At 33.5% G+C, this 19128-nt stretch overlaps 3 protein-coding genes across 3 annotated transcripts; 2 read left to right on the top strand and 1 right to left on the bottom strand.

Moving 5' to 3' along the window:
- The first annotated feature begins 194 nt into the window (after positions 1 to 194).
- On the top strand, positions 195 to 7730 carry LOC133316304 (T-complex protein 1 subunit theta). Its single transcript, XM_061518040.1, has 13 exons — positions 195 to 444; positions 817 to 1079; positions 1165 to 1311; positions 1403 to 1564; positions 2707 to 2784; positions 3832 to 3965; positions 4117 to 4189; positions 4266 to 4343; positions 4664 to 4786; positions 4998 to 5092; positions 5709 to 5918; positions 6185 to 6242; positions 7467 to 7730. The coding sequence occupies exons 1-13, from the start codon at positions 297 to 299 to the stop codon at positions 7533 to 7535; spliced, it is 1638 nt and encodes a 545-aa protein (XP_061374024.1). The 5' UTR covers positions 195 to 296; the 3' UTR covers positions 7536 to 7730.
- A 763-nt stretch (positions 7731 to 8493) lies between these two features.
- LOC133316306 (protein NDH-DEPENDENT CYCLIC ELECTRON FLOW 5) lies at positions 8494 to 11630 on the top strand. The gene is made up of 3 exons (XM_061518042.1): positions 8494 to 9081; positions 9752 to 10204; positions 11302 to 11630. The coding sequence occupies exons 1-3, from the start codon at positions 8551 to 8553 to the stop codon at positions 11494 to 11496; spliced, it is 1179 nt and encodes a 392-aa protein (XP_061374026.1). The 5' UTR covers positions 8494 to 8550; the 3' UTR covers positions 11497 to 11630.
- A 672-nt stretch (positions 11631 to 12302) lies between these two features.
- Positions 12303 to 15109, bottom strand: LOC133316307 (protein SINE1-like). Its single transcript, XM_061518043.1, has 2 exons — positions 13772 to 15109; positions 12303 to 12791 (listed from the first exon to the last, which is right to left on the bottom strand). Exons 1-2 carry the CDS (start codon positions 15107 to 15109, stop codon positions 12303 to 12305), a joined length of 1827 nt encoding a protein of 608 aa, XP_061374027.1.
- Positions 15110 to 19128: the final 4019 nt, after the last annotated feature.

Here is a 19128-nt window from a genome sequence, read left to right as displayed (position 1 = left end):
AAAAGGCCTCGGTTGTTTGTAAATTAAATAGTTATTTACCATTTTTAACCGTACCAATACTATTCTTTTTTGTTTTTTCTCTCTCACTCTTTCTCATTTCCTCCAAGTTGTTTTTCTCTAGAAATTTTCCTACGCTCACTTTGTTGCATTATATATTTTGTTTTGCCGTGACAGTGAAAGTGCAGCATAAAAGTTTTCAAAGCTGAAGGTAGAAGTTGCCATTTCGTGGGTTTTAGGGTTAGGGTTTTTTCTGCATCCAAACAAAAGGTTAGGGTTTTTTCTCTAATTGCAACGAAATGGGGTTCAACATTCAACCCTATGGGATGCAATCCATGCTGAAGGAAGGTCACAAGCATCTTTCTGGTCTTGACGAAGCAGTTCTCAAGAATATTGATGCCTGCAAGCAGCTTTCCACTATCACTCGAACTTCTCTTGGTCCTAATGGTGATAATAACATAAACCCTTCTTATTATTTTTCCTATTTTCACTTTTTTTTTTCATCCCAAGTGAATATTAGTTGTTCAGATTTGAAAAGTTCGGAATTTTAGAATCTGGGTATACTTACTTTTTCATCCTATGATGATCTGGTATTTACACTGATTGCAATGCTGGGAGTCACTTCGAAATGTGTGAAATCATTATTTCAGTTTATATTTGGGAATGTCATGTGCTTAAATTTGGGATCTGTGAGAACTTTTTGTTTGTTCATGAATAATTTTTTTCCGGCACCTTGTTTATTTGGACTTGCGGATGAACTGGTTTTGCTAGATTTAGAATGTTGTTAGTGGTCTTAAGGTCTTATTTGCTCTGCATCAGGTATGAATAAGATGGTTATAAATCATTTGGACAAGCTTTTTGTCACGAATGATGCTGCTACAATTGTAAACGAACTTGAAGTTCAGCATCCTGCTGCCAAAATTTTGGTTTTGGCTGGGAAGGCTCAACAAGAGGAAATTGGGGATGGAGCAAATTTAACTATTTCATTTGCTGGTGAGCTCCTGCAGAGCGCCGAGGAACTTATCAGGATGGGTCTGCACCCGAGTGAGATCATCAGTGGATATACTAAAGCAATCAATAAGGTTTTTCAGTTCTCTGATGAGAGCCCTAGTGATTTATGTTTAAATGTCCTACTCAGTCACTCACTCACTCTTTTTCATATTTCAGACTGTTGAAATATTGGATGAACTGGTTGAGAAAGGTTCAGAGAATATGGATGTCCGTGATAAGAAGCAAGTTATTTCTCGAATGAAAGCAGCTGTTGCCAGCAAGCAATTCGGTCAAGAAGATACCATATGCTCACTTGTTGCTGATGTGAGTATATCCTGATTATGCCCATTTTAATGTGACAAAATGCTATGGTAGCACGGCACTGAACATTCTGACTTTTGTTTGGAAAATATAGGCATGCATCCAAGTGTGTCCAAAAAACCCTGCAAACTTTAATGTGGACAATGTTCGTGTTGCAAAGCTCTTGGGAGGGGGTTTGCATAACAGCACAGTTGTTCGGGGAATGGTTTTGAAAAATGATGCTGTTGGGACTATAAAGCGAACAGAAAAGGCAAAGGTTAGCTTTCTGTACATTTTGGAATTTTTTTGGGTTGTATTGGAGAGTCTACTATATAATTTATTTGTTAAGATTCTTAACAACTTTGTCATTTTTCTACTTTTTTATGCTAGATGATTTCAAGCTATATGATCTTAGGATTGCTTGTGCAGTGTGCTCTTCATCAGTTGATTATTTTGATATTTTGATTAATGTGAAGGCCTTACTTATAGTTTTGGTTGGACTGCTTTTTGAGTAATATGAATGCATTACTTTTAGCTTTATCCTATCTTATTTACCTTCCACATATTCTCCCGACTAAGAATTGATGATTATTTACAAATAATAAAAGGACACAACAACAAAAAACTAACATAATGAGCCAAGTTTAGAAGATGGAATAACCAATATAACATAAGGTAAAAAGTCATTTATTGAGTTTTTGCTTCATTAAAAAAAAAAAAAATCACTCCCCGTTAAACCCGACTAGCGAGTGTGGGATGGAGGAAATCCTTGTATGTAGCCTTACTCTTAAAAAAAATAATCAGAATCAAGATTGTATATGTAATGCCATTTTTTAAAATTAATGGGTGAAATTGTGGATGTTGTATTATTGAGTTTGTTATGGTTTGTGATTTTGTCCAAAATTATAGGAGGGCTATGTAACATGAATTTCTAGAAGCATTTGTTTTTTTAGTCTTGTTCTAGGTCCCGAGGAAGAAATTGCTATCAGCATATAACTAACATTATTTCTTTTATCTTGTGTCCCTTTTGATTCATTAGAGGCTTTAATTTGTTTATTTTTGAAGGGTACAAAGTAACTGTGCAAAGAAGTATAATACAAAAAGTAAGGATAGCAGGATTTTGAGATGTATTTAATTGCTTTTTATGTACTATTTCTACTGAATTAGTGTTGTGTCATGCATGTTAACATTCTGTAGTTCAACCGTGAAGCTCAACTATTTTAGAAGAAGAGTTATTTGTCTCTTTCACTTTTTGTTGAATTTTATATTTTCCTATCATCATGGAGCAAGATCTGTTTCTATTTTTAGTTAATTTGATAAGAATTCGATATGTCAATTTTTTCCCTTTCTCCCAATGAAAAGATATTGGCAAATCTTGATACCGTCTAGTACTGAGGTCTTTTGTCAATGTTGTTTAAGGTTGCTGTGTTTGTTGGTGGTGTTGATACATCTGCAACTGAAACTAAAGGAACTGTCCTCATACATACAGCTGAGCAGGTATACCAAAATGACTATAGTTTTGATTACCATCTCTTCTCATTTCTGTTTTATAATAAATGTAATATTTATTCATTGTGTGAGTGCTGAGGCCTATTGATTTGTGTCTGGTGGTTTAAGTTGGAGGTCCATCCCACTCTTCCAAATAAAGAAGGTTGAAAAGGGATTTTGTGGTAGGGTACCATGGCTATTTACTTATGCTGATGATCCCAAACTCTTTTTTCATCTTTTCTTTTTACAAAGCTTAATCCCACCAAAATTTGGGAATGGTTTAATATAGTATTGTTTTTGGTTGTGTCCTTGTTGTCTTTGTGGATTTTAGCTGGTGACTTTGTTGCTGAAGTTGTTTATTCATTTTAGCATTTGATATTTTATGCACGGACATGCTTTATTGTTTCTACATATTCTTCTAATTGTTAAATTATGTGAAAGTCTAAAAGGTCTGTAATGATTTGGTCAATAGGTAATTCAAGTTGGTAAATAACTCAGGATGCTGAGAATTTTCAGCTTTATGACATAATCGGCTTTTTATTTGCGAAAACAAAACTATAATTATGTTGAGTGCAATATTCTTCTTTTATGTGTATACAACTTCATTTAGATTCTTCAGCTTCGGGGAAGGTTTGCCACTTTGCTGTAGGTCTGACAGCATGGACTGTTTTATTTCTTCTTTAATGCATACTACATGGGGTTTCTCAAATTGTGCCTTTATTTGTGCCTTCATCTATTTCTGCTGTGCTGAACTTTTCTGAAGTGATTTATTGCTGTAAATTTGTTGCTAGAGCTTTTGTTTGGTACTATTTTAAACGTTTAAATTTAACTTGTAACAAACTAAAGCAATAACTTATGACTTGTCTCTTCAATTTTGAACTGTTTCGTGCTGGGTAAGGCAATGACTTTATCCATTATTTGATGCTGTACTACTGGAGCTTTTTAAGATTTGTTGGACCAACATTTTCCTTTATAGTTTACAAAAAAACCTATATTTTTTATTTTTTTTTGTGGTTTTGCTAATTGGATATATTCTCTTCATTTTGATTTATATAGCTAGAAAATTATTCAAAATCTGAAGAAGCTAAAGTGGAGGAGCTCATTAAGGCAGTAGCAGATTCTGGTGCCAAAGTTATTGTCAGTGGAGCAGCAGTAGGAGAGATGGCTTTGCATTTTTGTGAGCGTTACAAGTGCGTGAAGTCTTATATCTTCTTTTTTCGTTTCAATTGTCTCATGCTATTATACATTAAAGAATTAATATTAACATTTTCAGTTTATCTATCTATTTGAAGTCATGGTATGAGTCTTGATTACTTTTTGCCTTCAAAATCATGCTTGTAGGCTTATGGTTCTGAAAATCAGTTCAAAGTTTGAACTGCGTCGATTTTGCCGGACAGCTGGTGCTGTTGCTCTGGTGTGTGTTTTACTTCTTTGGTTACATATAGAAGCTGTCTACCTTCTGTCTAACCCATTTTGTTTTCCTACAACAGCTGAAACTCAGCCAACCAAACCCAGATGATCTTGGATATGTTGATTCTATATCAGTTGAAGAAATTGGCGGTGTCAGGGTACGTTAAAGGGATTGTTTGGGTTCTGTCATTTTCTTGGTTCCTTGTTTCTTTTTCTTTTTCTCATTTATTCACTTGGCATATGACTTGCCCTCTTTATATATATATATATATATATATATATATATATATATACTTGGATATGTTGATTCTATATCAGTTGAAGAAATTGGCGGTGTCAGGGTACGTTAAAGGGATTGTTTGGGTTCTGTCATTTTCTTGGTTCCTTGTTTCTTTTTCTTTTTCTCATTTATTCACTTGGCATATGACTTGCCCTCTTTATATATATATATATATATATATAATGATATGATATGCAGGTGACCATTGTGAAAAATGAAGAAGGTGGAAATTCTGTGTCCACTGTTGTTTTACGAGGAAGTACCGATAGTATATTAGATGATCTTGAAAGAGCAGTTGATGATGGAGTAAACACTTACAAGGTAATTTCAAATTTTGCGTACTTCATAACAAGTTGATTATTATCCCCCTCCATCCCAAATCAATCCTGTAAAAACAGGGCCTGTGCAAACATACGGATTGTTATCAAATCTGTTTGGTTTACACTTTTGAAGTATTTTAGATTTAAAAATTGTTGTACCTAATAGTAATTTTGAATGCTTCTTAGTCTTTTTCTGTGCAATTATTTTTCAGGCCATGTGCAGGGATAGCCGTATTGTACCTGGAGCTGCAGCTACTGAAATTGAGTTAGCTAAAAGGGTGAAAGACTTTTCTTTCAAGGAGACAGGGTACTTTGTATTTCCCTTAAGTTTTCACCATAAAAAGCACGTGTTTGTATTTTGTATATATATATGGAGCAAGATCAACTTACACCGGTGTAAGAATATTAAATCTTTCACCAAATCTTAACCGTTGATTTCCGTATATCTAACGGAAATAATTTATTGAGAATTCATAATTAATTAATGAGTGTGACCCAGTAAATTATAATCATTAGATGCACGGAAATTATCGGTTATGATTTGATGTAAGACTTATTATTCTTACATCTTAATAAGTTAATCCTATCCCTATATACATATTATATATATATATATATATAAATATATATATATATATATAGAGAGAGAGAGAGAGAGAGGGGGGGAGGGAGGGGGGAGCATATCAGTTGAGGGTGTGAGAGGTGAAAGGATCTAATCTTGATTATCTATTGTAAGATTAAATGGTCTAGATTAGCTCTTCTCATGCACTCACTTGATATGCCCAGCATTATATTTTACTGACTATTACTTTGGAAATAGGAACTACGTCTCTATGCTGCAGGACTTTATTTTGTTTGTTTAATGCTTATTTGGTAACTGATACATGAATGGGATGGACTAAACTTTTGCAATGGCTCTGCAGATTGGATCAATATGCTATTGCAAAATTTGCTGAAAGTTTTGAAATGATTCCTAGAACTTTGGCTGAGAATGCTGGACTAAATGCAATGGAGATCATCTCTTCTTTATATGCAGAACATGCATCTGGAAATACCAAAGTTGGCATTGATTTGGAAGAAGGCGTTTGTAAGGATGTCTCAACCACGAGTGTTTGGGATCTCCATGTGACTAAGTAAGCTTACTTTCTAACACATGCATGTTTTATGTGGTGGAAAACCCTTAGTTTGAGCAAATAATGAACTGGCTTTTCATTACTGGTAGTTTAATTTTCTCTGAATAGCTTTGTCGTATAAAAATTTAAAAATCAGTTATTGGGGGCTCTTATGATTGATGGAGCTTTCTGTCAACTACTTAGATTTGAAATAATTCAATGTTGAATTAGAATTTACCTCATATCATGTGGAAGACTAGTTTCATCATTTTGTTTTTTCTGCTCAGGTTCTTTGCTCTGAAATATGCTGCAGATGCTGTATGCACCGTACTAAGGGTGGACCAGGTAATCAACTATAAGTAAATAGTAGTCAATTGTTCCCTGTCAATTTTAGATTGCCACTTTAATAAGTACCGTGAGAACATTTTTTTTTGGGTAAACAAGCTCAGGAAAACAATATTTTGATGGTTAATAAATATATTTATGATTGAATGAGCAACTCTAAATTGTGGGCTAGTAGTGTTGATGATGTGTATTTCTTTTTCTATCTAGTTGTTTCAATTTTTTTTTTTCTTTGGAGGGGAAGGGAGGAAAGCAAATTAGGAAAATTGGAACCTGTAGTATAGAATAATTCTAATAATAATATGCTGCTTACGTTTTTGGATACATGAGGGAGGACTAGAACACACACCACCTAACACAATTACCCACACCCGTCACCACTAGGCTAACCCTAGTGGTTTTATACTGCTTACGTTTAACTGCAAGTAAATTGTAGAATATGGATACATGATGTATGCCCTATGGTGACATGAGAGCTAATAATTAAGATTTGGAGTAATTGTGGGTTTGGCACGTAAAGTGCTTGAGTGATCTTGGTTTCTTTAAAATGTAGACATATAGGTTTGGAAACAAGGACGCTTGAGTCAGCTATGGGAAATTCTTGCATGCAAATAACGTTAGTTAAATATATGCAATGGATCAATAGGAAATAGGAATAAACAGTTAGTGTGGCAAAAGCCGTTTGGATCGTAGGTTCCAAAGTTGAAAATATTATATCAACTGTTAATCTCCAATGAAAAAATTGCATTACATAGAATCACACCATACTTTTCCTTGCAATATGCATGTAGGTAGGTTCTGATGTTCATTTCAATAAAATTAAGTGCTACCAGCTGCTCCACTATTTAATCTAATGAGATTTCTTGGGTATTAGAAATATTGAAGCGTCGGGTGACTTTTTATTTCCATAGTGAATTTTGATACAATAGTAAAAGAATTTTACACTACCAGAAAACTAGTGTTTCATGTTTAAAAAGTAGTTAAAATTTGTACTAAAAAAATTTAAAGAAAGTGAAATGTTGTAGTTTTTTTTTTTTTTTTTGTGTAATCTTGAAATGTTGTAGTTACTTCAATGATGTGACACTTGTTACTAAATGCAATTGATTAGGGAATAAACTGGGGTATGGTTTTTGACAATTGCATATTCAGCTTATGTGAAATTGGATGCAAAATTTTCATACATTTTTCTCAGCATAAATTTATGGAGATATTTTTTGATATTTTCAGATTATTATGGCAAAACCAGCTGGTGGCCCAAGGAGAGAGCAACCTGCTGCTGGCATGGATGAAGACTAAAATTGTTAGAATTGATTGTTGCTTTGGTCATGTTTGTATCCCAACACGAAGTCTTGAACTTGGGCAACTTTGGCCTTAGGCGTGTTGGTATCTTAACAAATTTTGAATTTTGATTTTCTATGGAATACAAAGAGATTTGGTCTGTAAATTTAATTTAATTTTAGTCCTCTTATTATGAGTGGTGGTTTTCATTTGATGAGCATTATTGCCCTGGATTTATTTACTTCACTACTACCTTTTGTGTGTGTTTTTGGTGCCAAGTGATGAAAGCACTACTCTCAGGGAGAAAACCGATTAAATATACAATAAAGAACGAGAATGAATGTTGCATATTTTCGTCACTCACATTTCTATGTTCTAACTAATAATAATGTGGTTGTCCACGTCACTCGTCAATAGCTTTAGAACCAATGCATGTAAAATCCATTTTTTGTCTTTTGTTTTAACGGTTTAAAGAATATATACACTTCACAATCACGTACTGGACTATAATAAAATACATTTTATCATAGTAATAGTATGTTAGCTGCAAATTGAATTAAGATGCCGTTAAGCTTTGAAAATTGAAAAATTTCCCTAGGAATGGAGTAAATTATGATCATAATGTTAAGTTTAAACTTTGAATAATGTTTCTTGAAATAGAGGATCAGATTTCCTTTTCCACAAAATAATTGCGTCAGATGACAGGAAAAAGTAAGTTATTGATGATTATAGTTAAAATCATTGAGGGTTAACTCTCAACTAAGTTTAATAGCAGAGGAAAAATACCTATAGATTGAATGTTGTACCAGTCACAATATATTGCTAAAGGAAAAAAAAAAAAAAAAAGTGTTTAAGAAAGAGACAAAAGCTCCAAAAATATCTTGAAATATCTGAGATACTCATTTGCAATAACAAAAGCACGATATGTCTCACCTTATCCACTTATAGACCAATTTCTAGCCAAGTCAACAAGATGAAGAAAATCCTCTTTTACTCTAGAGAGTCTAGAGTAAGACCTCATTTGGTATGAAGCATGACCATGGCTTTAAGTTCACTTTTTTGCTCCATTCGTTCCATTCCCACATCCATGACCATGACTTTAACTTCTGCTGGAAACATACCTTCTTCACACACTTGTTTACCTTGTACTGCTAGTTTTATTAGACACAACCAATGCAAGAGAGAGTTTCCACTCCCAGCTGTGGCTTCAGTACCTTACCAACCTATCAACTTTGATTACTTGGAAGAAGAATTCAGTGGACGTGGAGTCACCTTTGAAGGGGTTGGCAATAGTTGCATTGCCAAGATGGAATTGAAAAATGGAAGCATTGCAACCATGTTGCTGCCAAGTGGATTGATCACCTCCTATAAGGCCCCAATGTGGCATGGTGGTAAGGTGGAATTGCTCCATACTACAGTGTCAGAGGGAGAATATGGTGATGCCATCATTCAAGGAGGGGTGTCTTTAAACTTCAATTTTCAAACTGATGATGGTGAAGTTTCATGGTCTCCAACTAATTGGATTCTGCATGATATTAAAGGAGATGCTGAGGAATCCATTCAGGTCTGTTATCCTGTGTGTAATTTAGTAGGGTGTATTATAAAAAGAAACTTAAATTATTTTATCTCCTCATTGCTTGTTTTTTTTTCGACTTCTTTTGACAAGGAAGTGTATCAAATTCTCTTGGATATCATAGGAACTTCTCTTTAGGGTGAGTCTAGAGCAATAGCATGGGTTCAAACTTCAAAGTTATGAAATAGCCTATTGCCAAAAAAGCAAGGATAAGATAATTTTCTTCACCCTTACCCTCACAAGTGGGGGTTTCATGGAAGTGGAGTGATTTATTTTTAAAGGAAATTCTCTTTAGAGTATTATTACACTAGCTAGTGCTAGGCAAATGATTATGGAACTGTCATGTTCCCTATTAATATTCAGACATGCCTGAATGAACTACAGGCAGAACTCCCAGCAAATAAGGAGAAGATATTCAGAAGAAAGAGCCAAAGGAGTTTGTTAATGCTTCATAGTCAATCTGCCATACATGCTAATAGATACTTCATTTACTTAGAATTTCAGTTTTTATCATCTATCCTCAGACATGCCTTTTGTTTTTGGTAGAGCATATATGTTAGTATAGGTACTTATTTATTATGTATATTATTGGCTTACTGTTGCCTCAATTTTTTTTTAATGCTAGTAATCTACTTAGATACCTTGAAGATATCTCATGCAGGTAGAATTAATAAACAGAACATCAGAGGACAAGATTGGATTAAAATACATTGTGACTTTGGAAGAAGATGTCTTAAGCACAGGGCTTGAAATCTCAAACTCAAACTCTTTGCCCCTTCGGATGACAGGGTCCATCCTGAGTCATCTGACAGTAAGCTCACCAGATGCAACTTATGCAATAGGATTAGAAAGATCAAATTACTATAGAAAGCCCCCTTTTGAATCAGAATTTATTTTGAGTCCTCCTGATTCAAAGAAGGAAGAAGGTTTTGGAAAAATATGGAATTCTTTTTTTCCTCTCCGGGGCACAAAAAATCAGAACAATGAAGCAGAAGGAAGCCAAAAAGGTATTGAAGATATGACTGGAGAAGAAATGGACGGCTACAAGAATTTAAAAAAGAAAATGAGTCTCGTATACACAAACGCACCACGAAATATTACAGTGATTGACAGGGTATGTAATCATAACTCTCAATAATACTCTCATGCTATTCTTTCATGTTTTGAGAGAAAAACTAAAAAACAAGAGAGAATAACATGAAAAGATCCAAATCCCTCTCAATTGGTAGAGTGAGCAATGATACTTGCACAAATATATACTCGCACACTCCCCACAGATTTCCTTTTATGCCATTTGATAACACCCTGCTAATATATACAAGGAATGATCTTTTGACTATAGAATAACATTTGATAACACCCTCTCAAGAAGTCCTATTCCCCATCTCAGCCGTTGATTTTCGTTCATCTAAACGTTATAATTTATTGAGTTATATCTATTAATTAATTATTAATTCCAAATAAATTACAACTGTCAGATGGACGAAAATCAACTGCTGAAATTGGGAGTAAAATTTCTTAATCTTACATGCAGTTAAAAGATCCTCTCTCTCTCTCTCTCTCTCTCTCTCTATATATATATATATATATATAGGGCTTATCATTTCTCAAGCTGCCGGAGATAATTTTATCTCCGGCTACTAAATCATAACCATACAAAGATGGATCAATCAACGGTGATAAAAGAAGAGAGAGAAAAAGAGAATCATAATCATTCAAAGGTGAATCAATTAATATAAGAAAATAAATAAACAAAACGACGTCGTTTTGAGATGGCCGGAGATAAACTTATCTCAAGTTGCCGGAGAAACGTTATATATATATATATATATATGTGTGTGTGTACTTACCTCATAATATATTGTAACATGATTCTCAATATTTCTACTGAGGGGTACTATTGCAGGATTTTACAATCCACTAGTTATCTCTTCCTCCTCCATCTCTATCTACCTTAATACCTTACCAGTCAGATAACATGTTCAACTTCAAAGTTTCTTTTCATCCACCACAGAAAACTTCAGGATTTCAATTGTAGCTCAGTATCTTAATTTTCTTGCTAAAATTTAGTACCCAGTTAGTATGACATTAAATTTAAGTTCACAGTTCACATGTATGTCATCTAATTTACAGGTTATATGGGTAAACTGTAATATATTTTCTTATCAATTCTTTACATGATCTCATGCAATAAATCCTGAATTATATCAGGGCAGAAGAAACTCGGTGATAGTTGGAAGGAATGGATTTGATGAAATGTACCTCTTCAGTCCAGGTTCAAGCAATGAAATTTACAGCAAGTATGATTACGTATGTGTTGGCCAAGCTGCTGTCCTCAAACCAATAGTAATAAGTCCTGAAGATGAGTGGAGAGGTGGCCATTTTATACACAATCCAAATCGATAATATGATGCTTAAGCTCATCTTTGCGATTTTCTTGAGCAAATTAATCTGATAGCACATTCAAAAATGCGCTTCATGAGTAACATTTAGGTTTGTACTTTTGAATTTTTATTTTTGGTGAGATGAATAAAGGATAAGAGTACAGGAAGTTGATGTATAAATAAAAGGGGCAAGTTGAAAAAAAAGCAATATCATTTTCCATTATGTCAAATGGCCTAATAAAATTGTTCCTTTCATGATGTTAAAGAATTGGAGCATGAATCGCCACAAGATAACTGGGGTGAAAATTATTTTGTAGACACTCTTTCATGATTTCATTACAATAACATTTATTTTTTCTAACTTGCCTTCATAAAAGGTTATAGAGCTTAATCCACAAAAAATAAAGTAACTAATAAACATAACCATCCAGTATAATAACCGAGAAACTAGATTTATCATAAGCACAATAATTCCTGCAAGTCAATTAAACAATGAGATATCACCTCTAATTACAAGATAAGATATTACATGAAAATCAAAATAAATATAATGATCATCTATCATAAATTTGACTGAACATAATGAAATGATCCGTTCCAATTCCAAATGCAGCATTCATGTTTCTACTCCACCAGAAGGTAGAATTCAACCAAAAGTTCTTAAAGACTCTTTACAAGAAAAACAAAAGTACATTGAACATGCTGAATTTAACTGATCTTTTACTTCTACACTGAACTTCCCAACATTTAGTTGGAATTAACTAATAACTTCACAAAACCACACCGATAATTCTCTTAATTCTCAGATTGTAAACTAGAATGAGCACATTATGTAGGGACAAGATAATGGCCTTCTTCTTGACTGTTGATCCAGAGTAATGGAGTAGCCATTGCAAGAAGAAGAAAAGAAAGGCCACAAACCAATCTACGTTTAGTCTTCTGAAGTGGCTTTTCCATGTGAACAGTTTGAGTATCATTTTTATTTTCAGGATCATGAGGCACCTGCATATCAGCATCACCAGGAACGTCATCTGTTGATGAGACTGACTCAGTTCCATCTTGGAATTGTGCATTGCCACATAAGCTTTCATTCTCTTTACAATCATAGTTGACATGATCTGCAGTACCATTCTGGTCATATTTAGAATAAGATGCTGGGCTCCACTCATTATTTCCTGATGATAGACTCCTGAAATTTATATTCTGTTTCTCATAGCAATCTGAAGTCTCATCATTTGGGTCTTGAAGAGAGTGAATGAGCTTCCTTGGGGTCTTAAAGATTTTAATGCTGTCAACATTAACCTGAGAGCGTGATCTCTGAACACAAGAGAGAAGACATAACATTTAACTCAACAAGAACTTGTGATTTTAATCACAATCATGGCAGCTTAGCAAATCATTGAAGTTTCAATTAACAAAAGATTATGTGGCGATGCTCAATTTCAAGATGGAACTGATTTATGCGCAAGTCGCACATAGCACTCTTTAACCAACAGAGCGCAAAAATCTTATGCTTAGTAAATGTAGGGTATAAATAAATTGTGAGCAAATGAATAAGTAAATAATGATCAAAAGTATCTTGTTTCTGCTTCCTGTTTCCTGTTCTTTTTTTCACCTTAAACTAACACCATTATTGTTATAATTATTTCAAGAATTAATGGCTAGAGATGAATATTCATTATCAAACTTTTTTTTCATTAAGCATACTTCAAAAGTATTGCTAATTAAGATATGTAAAAGGAGTTAAAGAGAAAAAGAATAACAAAGTAGAATAATAATAAAACAGCAAGTATATACAACAATAACTACACGTAAACAATTCACTAATAGGAAACATAAATAAAAGCAAAGTAAAAACCAGAAACATGCAACTAGTGGAAAACTACTGATGTGACAGAGAAGTGCAGTACAGAAGGTAAGGTGGATTTGGAAATGGAAGAAAAAGCTCCATACTCCATAATCCTATTGGTAATAGGGTATGCAATGCGACATGTAACCATTTCATGTTAATAGTGGAGGGTAACGAACAACTTTGGAAATAGATATTTGTAAATTTTAAATTGTGAAGTGATGACTGTAAAGGTGTCCCTAGGGCATTTGGTACAGGAGAAATTTTTATTTGTCCGGGAATCTCGATTTTCAAAAATATGATTTTTACATTCAGTTTACGATAATATCTGAAAATTTAAAATTTAAAAAAATTCAGTTTCCGGGAATCCGGGAAAAATCCGTGTAAAGCATATGCAATTTTGTGACCAGAATTTTAATAGAATATGACAAATATCTGAGAAACTTACTAGGGGACTTGAGTTGTTACTTCTAGTCCTAGATACTCCATGCCAAGGATTTTTGAGCATGAAACCAGAAAATTCCTCTGTTAAATCTTCCCCTCCATTAGAAAACTCGAGATCCAGAGTGTTGTCAAACAAGGCATTTCCCTGCCCAGCCTTTGAGAACAAACCATCCTTGAGAGACACATCAACCCCTCCATTTTCATGACTCCAAAGCTTCCTATTCACACTCCTTTGGTCATAGTTCGAGTTCTGAGATGCCTGAATTGTTGAAATGGGAGATTCAACAAGGGATTCATATCCAGGGAAACAGTCCAAGGTACGTGATTCTGGTGAAATAGATGCAGGAGAATGGTCTCCATCACCAGAAAAACTTTCTCCATCTATATAGTCTCTTTTACTAAAGTTCGACCCCGTCACTGAAGCAGGACTCTTTACACCCCTTGATTTTTTGTCAATGGCAATTCTCTTAGCAGTTTGCAAAGCTTCAAATGCAGCACCTTTGACATATGCCATTTTATCAGACTGTGACAGCTCCATCACCTCAATTATCTGTTCAACCTCTGAGAAAATGCTTCTAGGATCTAAACATTTCATCAAGAAGTTCACCATTTGAATGGCTGCAAATCTCTTCTGAGAATTCCCCTCCAAAAGCTCACCACCAGCACTCAGTATTCTCAATCCGGATTGTATGAGCAATCTTGCATAGGCTTCAACAATCAAAGCATTGCGCTTTGCTAAGGCCATAACTAGACCCATGTGTGAGTTGGTCTGAGTAGACTTTCCCTCCAATGCCACAGAAACATTCTGGCAAACCCTGTTGACCATTTCATCTGAAGCAAACCTCCAGTTATCTGAATCCACAAGAGCCTTCAAGCAAAGGGCCGCACCACAAGACAAACTCTCTTGAGAACTTGTGAGAGAATCAGAAAGAGTCTTACAAAGAGAATGAATTATATGCCTCTTTTTCTCTGCTGGGGCTGTGGGGTCAATTCCATACCTTGCAATAGCTGGAACCACCTTTGAGCAAGCCTGTTGAAGAGGGAAAGACCCTGCACTTGAAGCTAAGGTCTGAACTATGGATTGCATAATGCTGTCTATCATGGGAACAATCTTGACTCCATGAACCCGAGCAAGAACCTCATACAGTGAAATTGTGAATTCTCCAGACAAAGAACCGGTTTCCTTGGTCTCAGAAACTTGTGCAAGAAAGATAGGAATTGTCTTAAAGTCCAAATCTTTCACATATGACTTCAATGCTCTCATTGCAGATTTGCGACTATCTGCATCTTTGTCAAGATTTTCCAGCTCTCGCCTTAGCACTGGACTCAGACTTCTTCCCATTGACGAACTAAGACCAAAACATTCAGCCATAAGTAATAATAACAAAGCCAAATACAAAGCCCCATGTGCAATGCAAACATATAGAAAGATAAAGATTCACTATGGACATTCTATTCCAGAAATTCACCCCTCATTTACTTATTCAACAATTTCAATTAAAGTTCAAATCTTTACTAAACAAAAGTGCAGAAATGACTAATCTTGCAAATGGGGTGGTTGCAAAACTCACAATTGAATAGCTCCCTTTATGATCTTGAATTGGGGCATTCATAAGAATGGTAGATAGTACAAAATGGGTTTAACAAATAAACAAAAAACAAAGAAGAAAGCATAAGAAAAAGTGCATTCATTTTCTAATTATCAATCAAAAAGAACAGAACAAAAAAAAACTTATAATTCAATCAAGAAAAAAAAAAAAGGAACCTTTATATGAAGATCTTGAAGTTGTGTTATGCAGTTGTGGGTAGAAGATAGTTAGCAATGAGCAAGAACAAGAGGAAGGAGAGAGAATTGGTGAGGTGAGAAGAAAGAGAGAAACAATGTGTGAAAGTGTTCCAGTATTATGATTTTGGCTTTTCAAATTTTTAGCATGTTTTTAGGGTTTGTGTATGTGACAGAAAATGTTTTTCCATATCTGACAATATAGTGTTTGGACTGTATCTTTATTCTGAAGTGAATCAATTGTAATTCAAATCAATTGAATCTCTTTCATTTTGAAATAATAACTCTTTTGTCCAAATTCCACCGCTATCCTTTCGATGGTGGGCCCTACCAGAATTTCAGAAATAAATATCCCTTCTTGGACGAAAATGCCCTCTAACATTTCCCATCAATTATTTTTTCCTTTTCATTGGATATTAACAAGGCGTTTGGTATGCGGATTATGTTTGCTTACCTTGGAAAGTAACTTTGCTCAAAGGAAAATGTCATGTTTGGTAACAAAAAAATAGCTTGTTTCCCGGGTACCAAGTTATCCCAGTTTTTTACTTTTATGTGTTAATGCATGTTCAACAAGCAACAAATGATGCCCATTGATAACATGAGATACATTATTAGTCAGGGATGTGAAAAGAGTGTCAGTGTGAAGTGGACCTGTAACACCCTAAATTTCTAACAATTTATAAAACAATCTTATAATAAATAAATTGTCAAAATTCTTTTTTTTTTTATTTCTTACAATTATAATAATAGAAATATTGCGGAAGCTAATCTAAATCTAATTTGGGGAATGTTACCGCCGCACCTGTACAATAGACAGGTGCAAGGCTAAATTTATTACATTAAAATAAAACCAAAGACTAAAGTTTAAATAAGGAAATATGTCTTATGCATTTATTTAAATCTCATAAATTTCTAAACTTAGAAACTAACTAGAAATATCCGAGTTGTGATCCTCACTGTCCACAGCTAGCCATATTCTTTGCAACATGCTTCACTGAAAATCTGCTCTTCCGCAGCCACAGGATCATTGCAGTCAAACAAACACAAAAGTCAGCAAAGCTGGTAATCCCAATCAAAATACAATTAATGTAATTAATAACAAATTAAATCAAATATCAAATAGTGTTCAAATCAATTCCACATTAATCAAATCAAATATCAATATAATAATCAAAATTCCATTATATAATATTTATCTTTATTAAGTTCATTTAATGTATTTGACAATTATCAACTAACATATTTAGCATAATAATAATCATAATATGATAATATTCACAACTCAATGACATTCTTCATAATCAAATCAAATAACAAATTTCATTATTAATAATATTTAAGTTCATTATATTTAGTGTTAAGAGAACCATGGTAGACCCGGGAAACCCTGCCAGTCTACCCTGTGACCCGGGAAACCCTGCCAGTCACAAACAAATCACATTGGCCATAATCAATTCACATCTTCCTAGTGTGTACACCTCTTCCCAAAGTTGCTACTAGTATCCCGGGGAACCCTGCCAGACACCACTTTGAGAAGAACGGATACAATCTTTTTCACATCAGTTTCACATCGGAGGCATAAAGCCCAAAAGTTGTGTTCATCACCTTGGGAGGTACCATCCCAAAGCTATCTTCTCACCATTAATTTATTACAAACACACAAAATCAGGAAAGATTCAATCATAATTATTTATTCTTTAAGTATTATCATCTCTAAATGAGTTACTCAAGGGCATTATAATTTTCCAAAGTATCATAATTCAAACAACTATTATCATAAATTTTTGAATTTATATAACAATTCAAATCTTCAACATTCATCATAGTAAAATCCAAATCCGATCATCATCATAACTTTCCAATTTATTCAAGGATATGATAATTCAAATCTTCAACATTCATAACAGTAAAATCCAAATCCGATCCTCATCATAACTTTCCAATTTATTCAAGGATATAATAATTCAAATCTTCAACATTCATCATAGAAAAATTCAAATCCAATCATCGTCATTCAAATAATCCCATCACATCATTTATCATAGTTATAAATATTCAAATTACATATAAAGATTATGCCCAAATTTCATATAATAGAGATAACCTAAACACCTAGGGATTAGGATTACATCCAAGTTTTATATAAAAGAAATAACCTACGAATAGGATTACATATACCAAAATTCATATCAATATAATCTATGACTCTCTAGGGATTAGGATTACTATTAATAAACTTCAAACAAAATGATAACCTAAGGATTGGGATTACACATATCAAACATATAACTACCAAAGATTAGGATACACACAATAAAATTTCATACACAACGAATCTACAACCACCTAGAGATTAGGATTACCTGGTCTCCGTGTTTGGTGACTTCTACAACTTGGGAAAGAGAAGAAGTTGGTAACCAAAGAAAGATAATAATAAAAATAAAAATTTAAAGTGAGGAGAGAGAAAAAGAGAGTGTAGAGGAGAAGAAGAGTGGTGGAGAATTATTGAGGATTCAGAGTGATTTGGTTTGGTCAGGTTAGGCCCCTCTATTTATAGTTGAAGTTTTGGATTCAGATATGGGTTTCGTGCATTTATTTCTTTATTCCTCATTGATGTATTTGGCTCAGATTTTGGCTTTATACATTATTTTTTTTTTATTCTTAATTTCTTAGAATATAACTAACTTATTTGCTAACTCATGATTGACTCATCATATCTAAACAATTTATATTTGTTGACTCATCATATCTAAACAATTTATCAATCAAACATTAATAAATAAATCATCAATCAATTAATAAATCAAATAATCATAATTATCGCACAAAATAATAATTTTATCAAAGGTAAAATTAATATTACATTTTGTTATCTATCACCATAATATATATATATATATATATATATATATATTAATAGTACTAATTTATAGTTTATTATTATTATTATATTATTATTATTATTATTATTTTATTAATAAAAATATGGGTATTACAGGACCAAAATAACCTTGTTTGTTGTACTAACTTTGAATGAAAAAGTAAAATTGGGGTTATTTTTGTAAAATAACTCCACATTCTAACTACTATTTCACAATCAACCAAACATCAGCTCAGTAAACTAACTCAAATATTCCCGGCACAAATTTTGGTTAACCAAACACATTTTTAAACTTATCCGGAAAAAAAAAATATTGCCAACCACATTACAGCAAAATTGTTTCCCTGGATAAAAAAAAAAATTCCTTGTACCAAACGCCCCCTAAGGATTTAATTCGGGAATGACTTTTTTTATGTAAGAGAATTATAATCATTTATTATCATATCAATGGCAATAAAAAATGGGAAAAATGTTTGTCATTTTAAATGACAGAAAGTTATGTCATTTTAAGAGAGATACAGACACAGAAAATTTGAATTTTAAATTAAAAAAAACCACTCACTTTCTCTCTCCCATGATTTCCGTTTTTCTGTGTCTATCTCTCTCCTTAAATGACATAACTTATGTCATTTAAAATCACAAACACCAAACCCATAAAGATAAGAGAATAAAATGTTAGCATAAAGAGTGAAAAAAT

Source organism: Gastrolobium bilobum, unplaced genomic scaffold (assembly GCF_033153095.1).
Source record: "Gastrolobium bilobum isolate Gb01-03AN ecotype WA unplaced genomic scaffold, APGP_CSIRO_Gbil_v1 utg13281, whole genome shotgun sequence".
Lineage (NCBI taxonomy): Eukaryota > Viridiplantae > Streptophyta > Magnoliopsida > Fabales > Fabaceae > Gastrolobium > Gastrolobium bilobum.
The sequence above is the reverse complement of the archived record's forward strand: the minus strand, read 5'-3'. Positions and strand labels throughout refer to the sequence as shown.

Bases quoted from the DNA above. Each gene is read 5' to 3' on its own strand.
- LOC133316304 (XM_061518040.1), top strand. From the start codon at position 297: ATGGGGTTCAACATTCAACCCTATGGGATGCAATCCATGCTGAAGGAA. The intron at 1,312-1,402 runs GTGAGTATATCC...TGGAAAATATAG, and splicing joins TATGCTCACTTGTTGCTGAT to GCATGCATCCAAGTGTGTCC. The intron at 5,919-6,184 runs GTAAGCTTACTT...TTTTCTGCTCAG, and splicing joins TGGGATCTCCATGTGACTAA to GTTCTTTGCTCTGAAATATG.
- LOC133316306 (XM_061518042.1), top strand. From the start codon at position 8,551: ATGACCATGGCTTTAAGTTCACTTTTTTGCTCCATTCGTTCCATTCCC. The intron at 9,082-9,751 runs GTCTGTTATCCT...TATCTCATGCAG, and splicing joins ATGCTGAGGAATCCATTCAG to GTAGAATTAATAAACAGAAC. The intron at 10,205-11,301 runs GTATGTAATCAT...GAATTATATCAG, and splicing joins ATATTACAGTGATTGACAGG to GGCAGAAGAAACTCGGTGAT.
- LOC133316307 (XM_061518043.1), bottom strand. From the start codon at position 15,109: ATGGGAAGAAGTCTGAGTCCAGTGCTAAGGCGAGAGCTGGAAAATCTT. The intron at 12,792-13,771 runs GTAAGTTTCTCA...TCTTGTGTTCAG, and splicing joins GTAACAACTCAAGTCCCCTA to AGATCACGCTCTCAGGTTAA.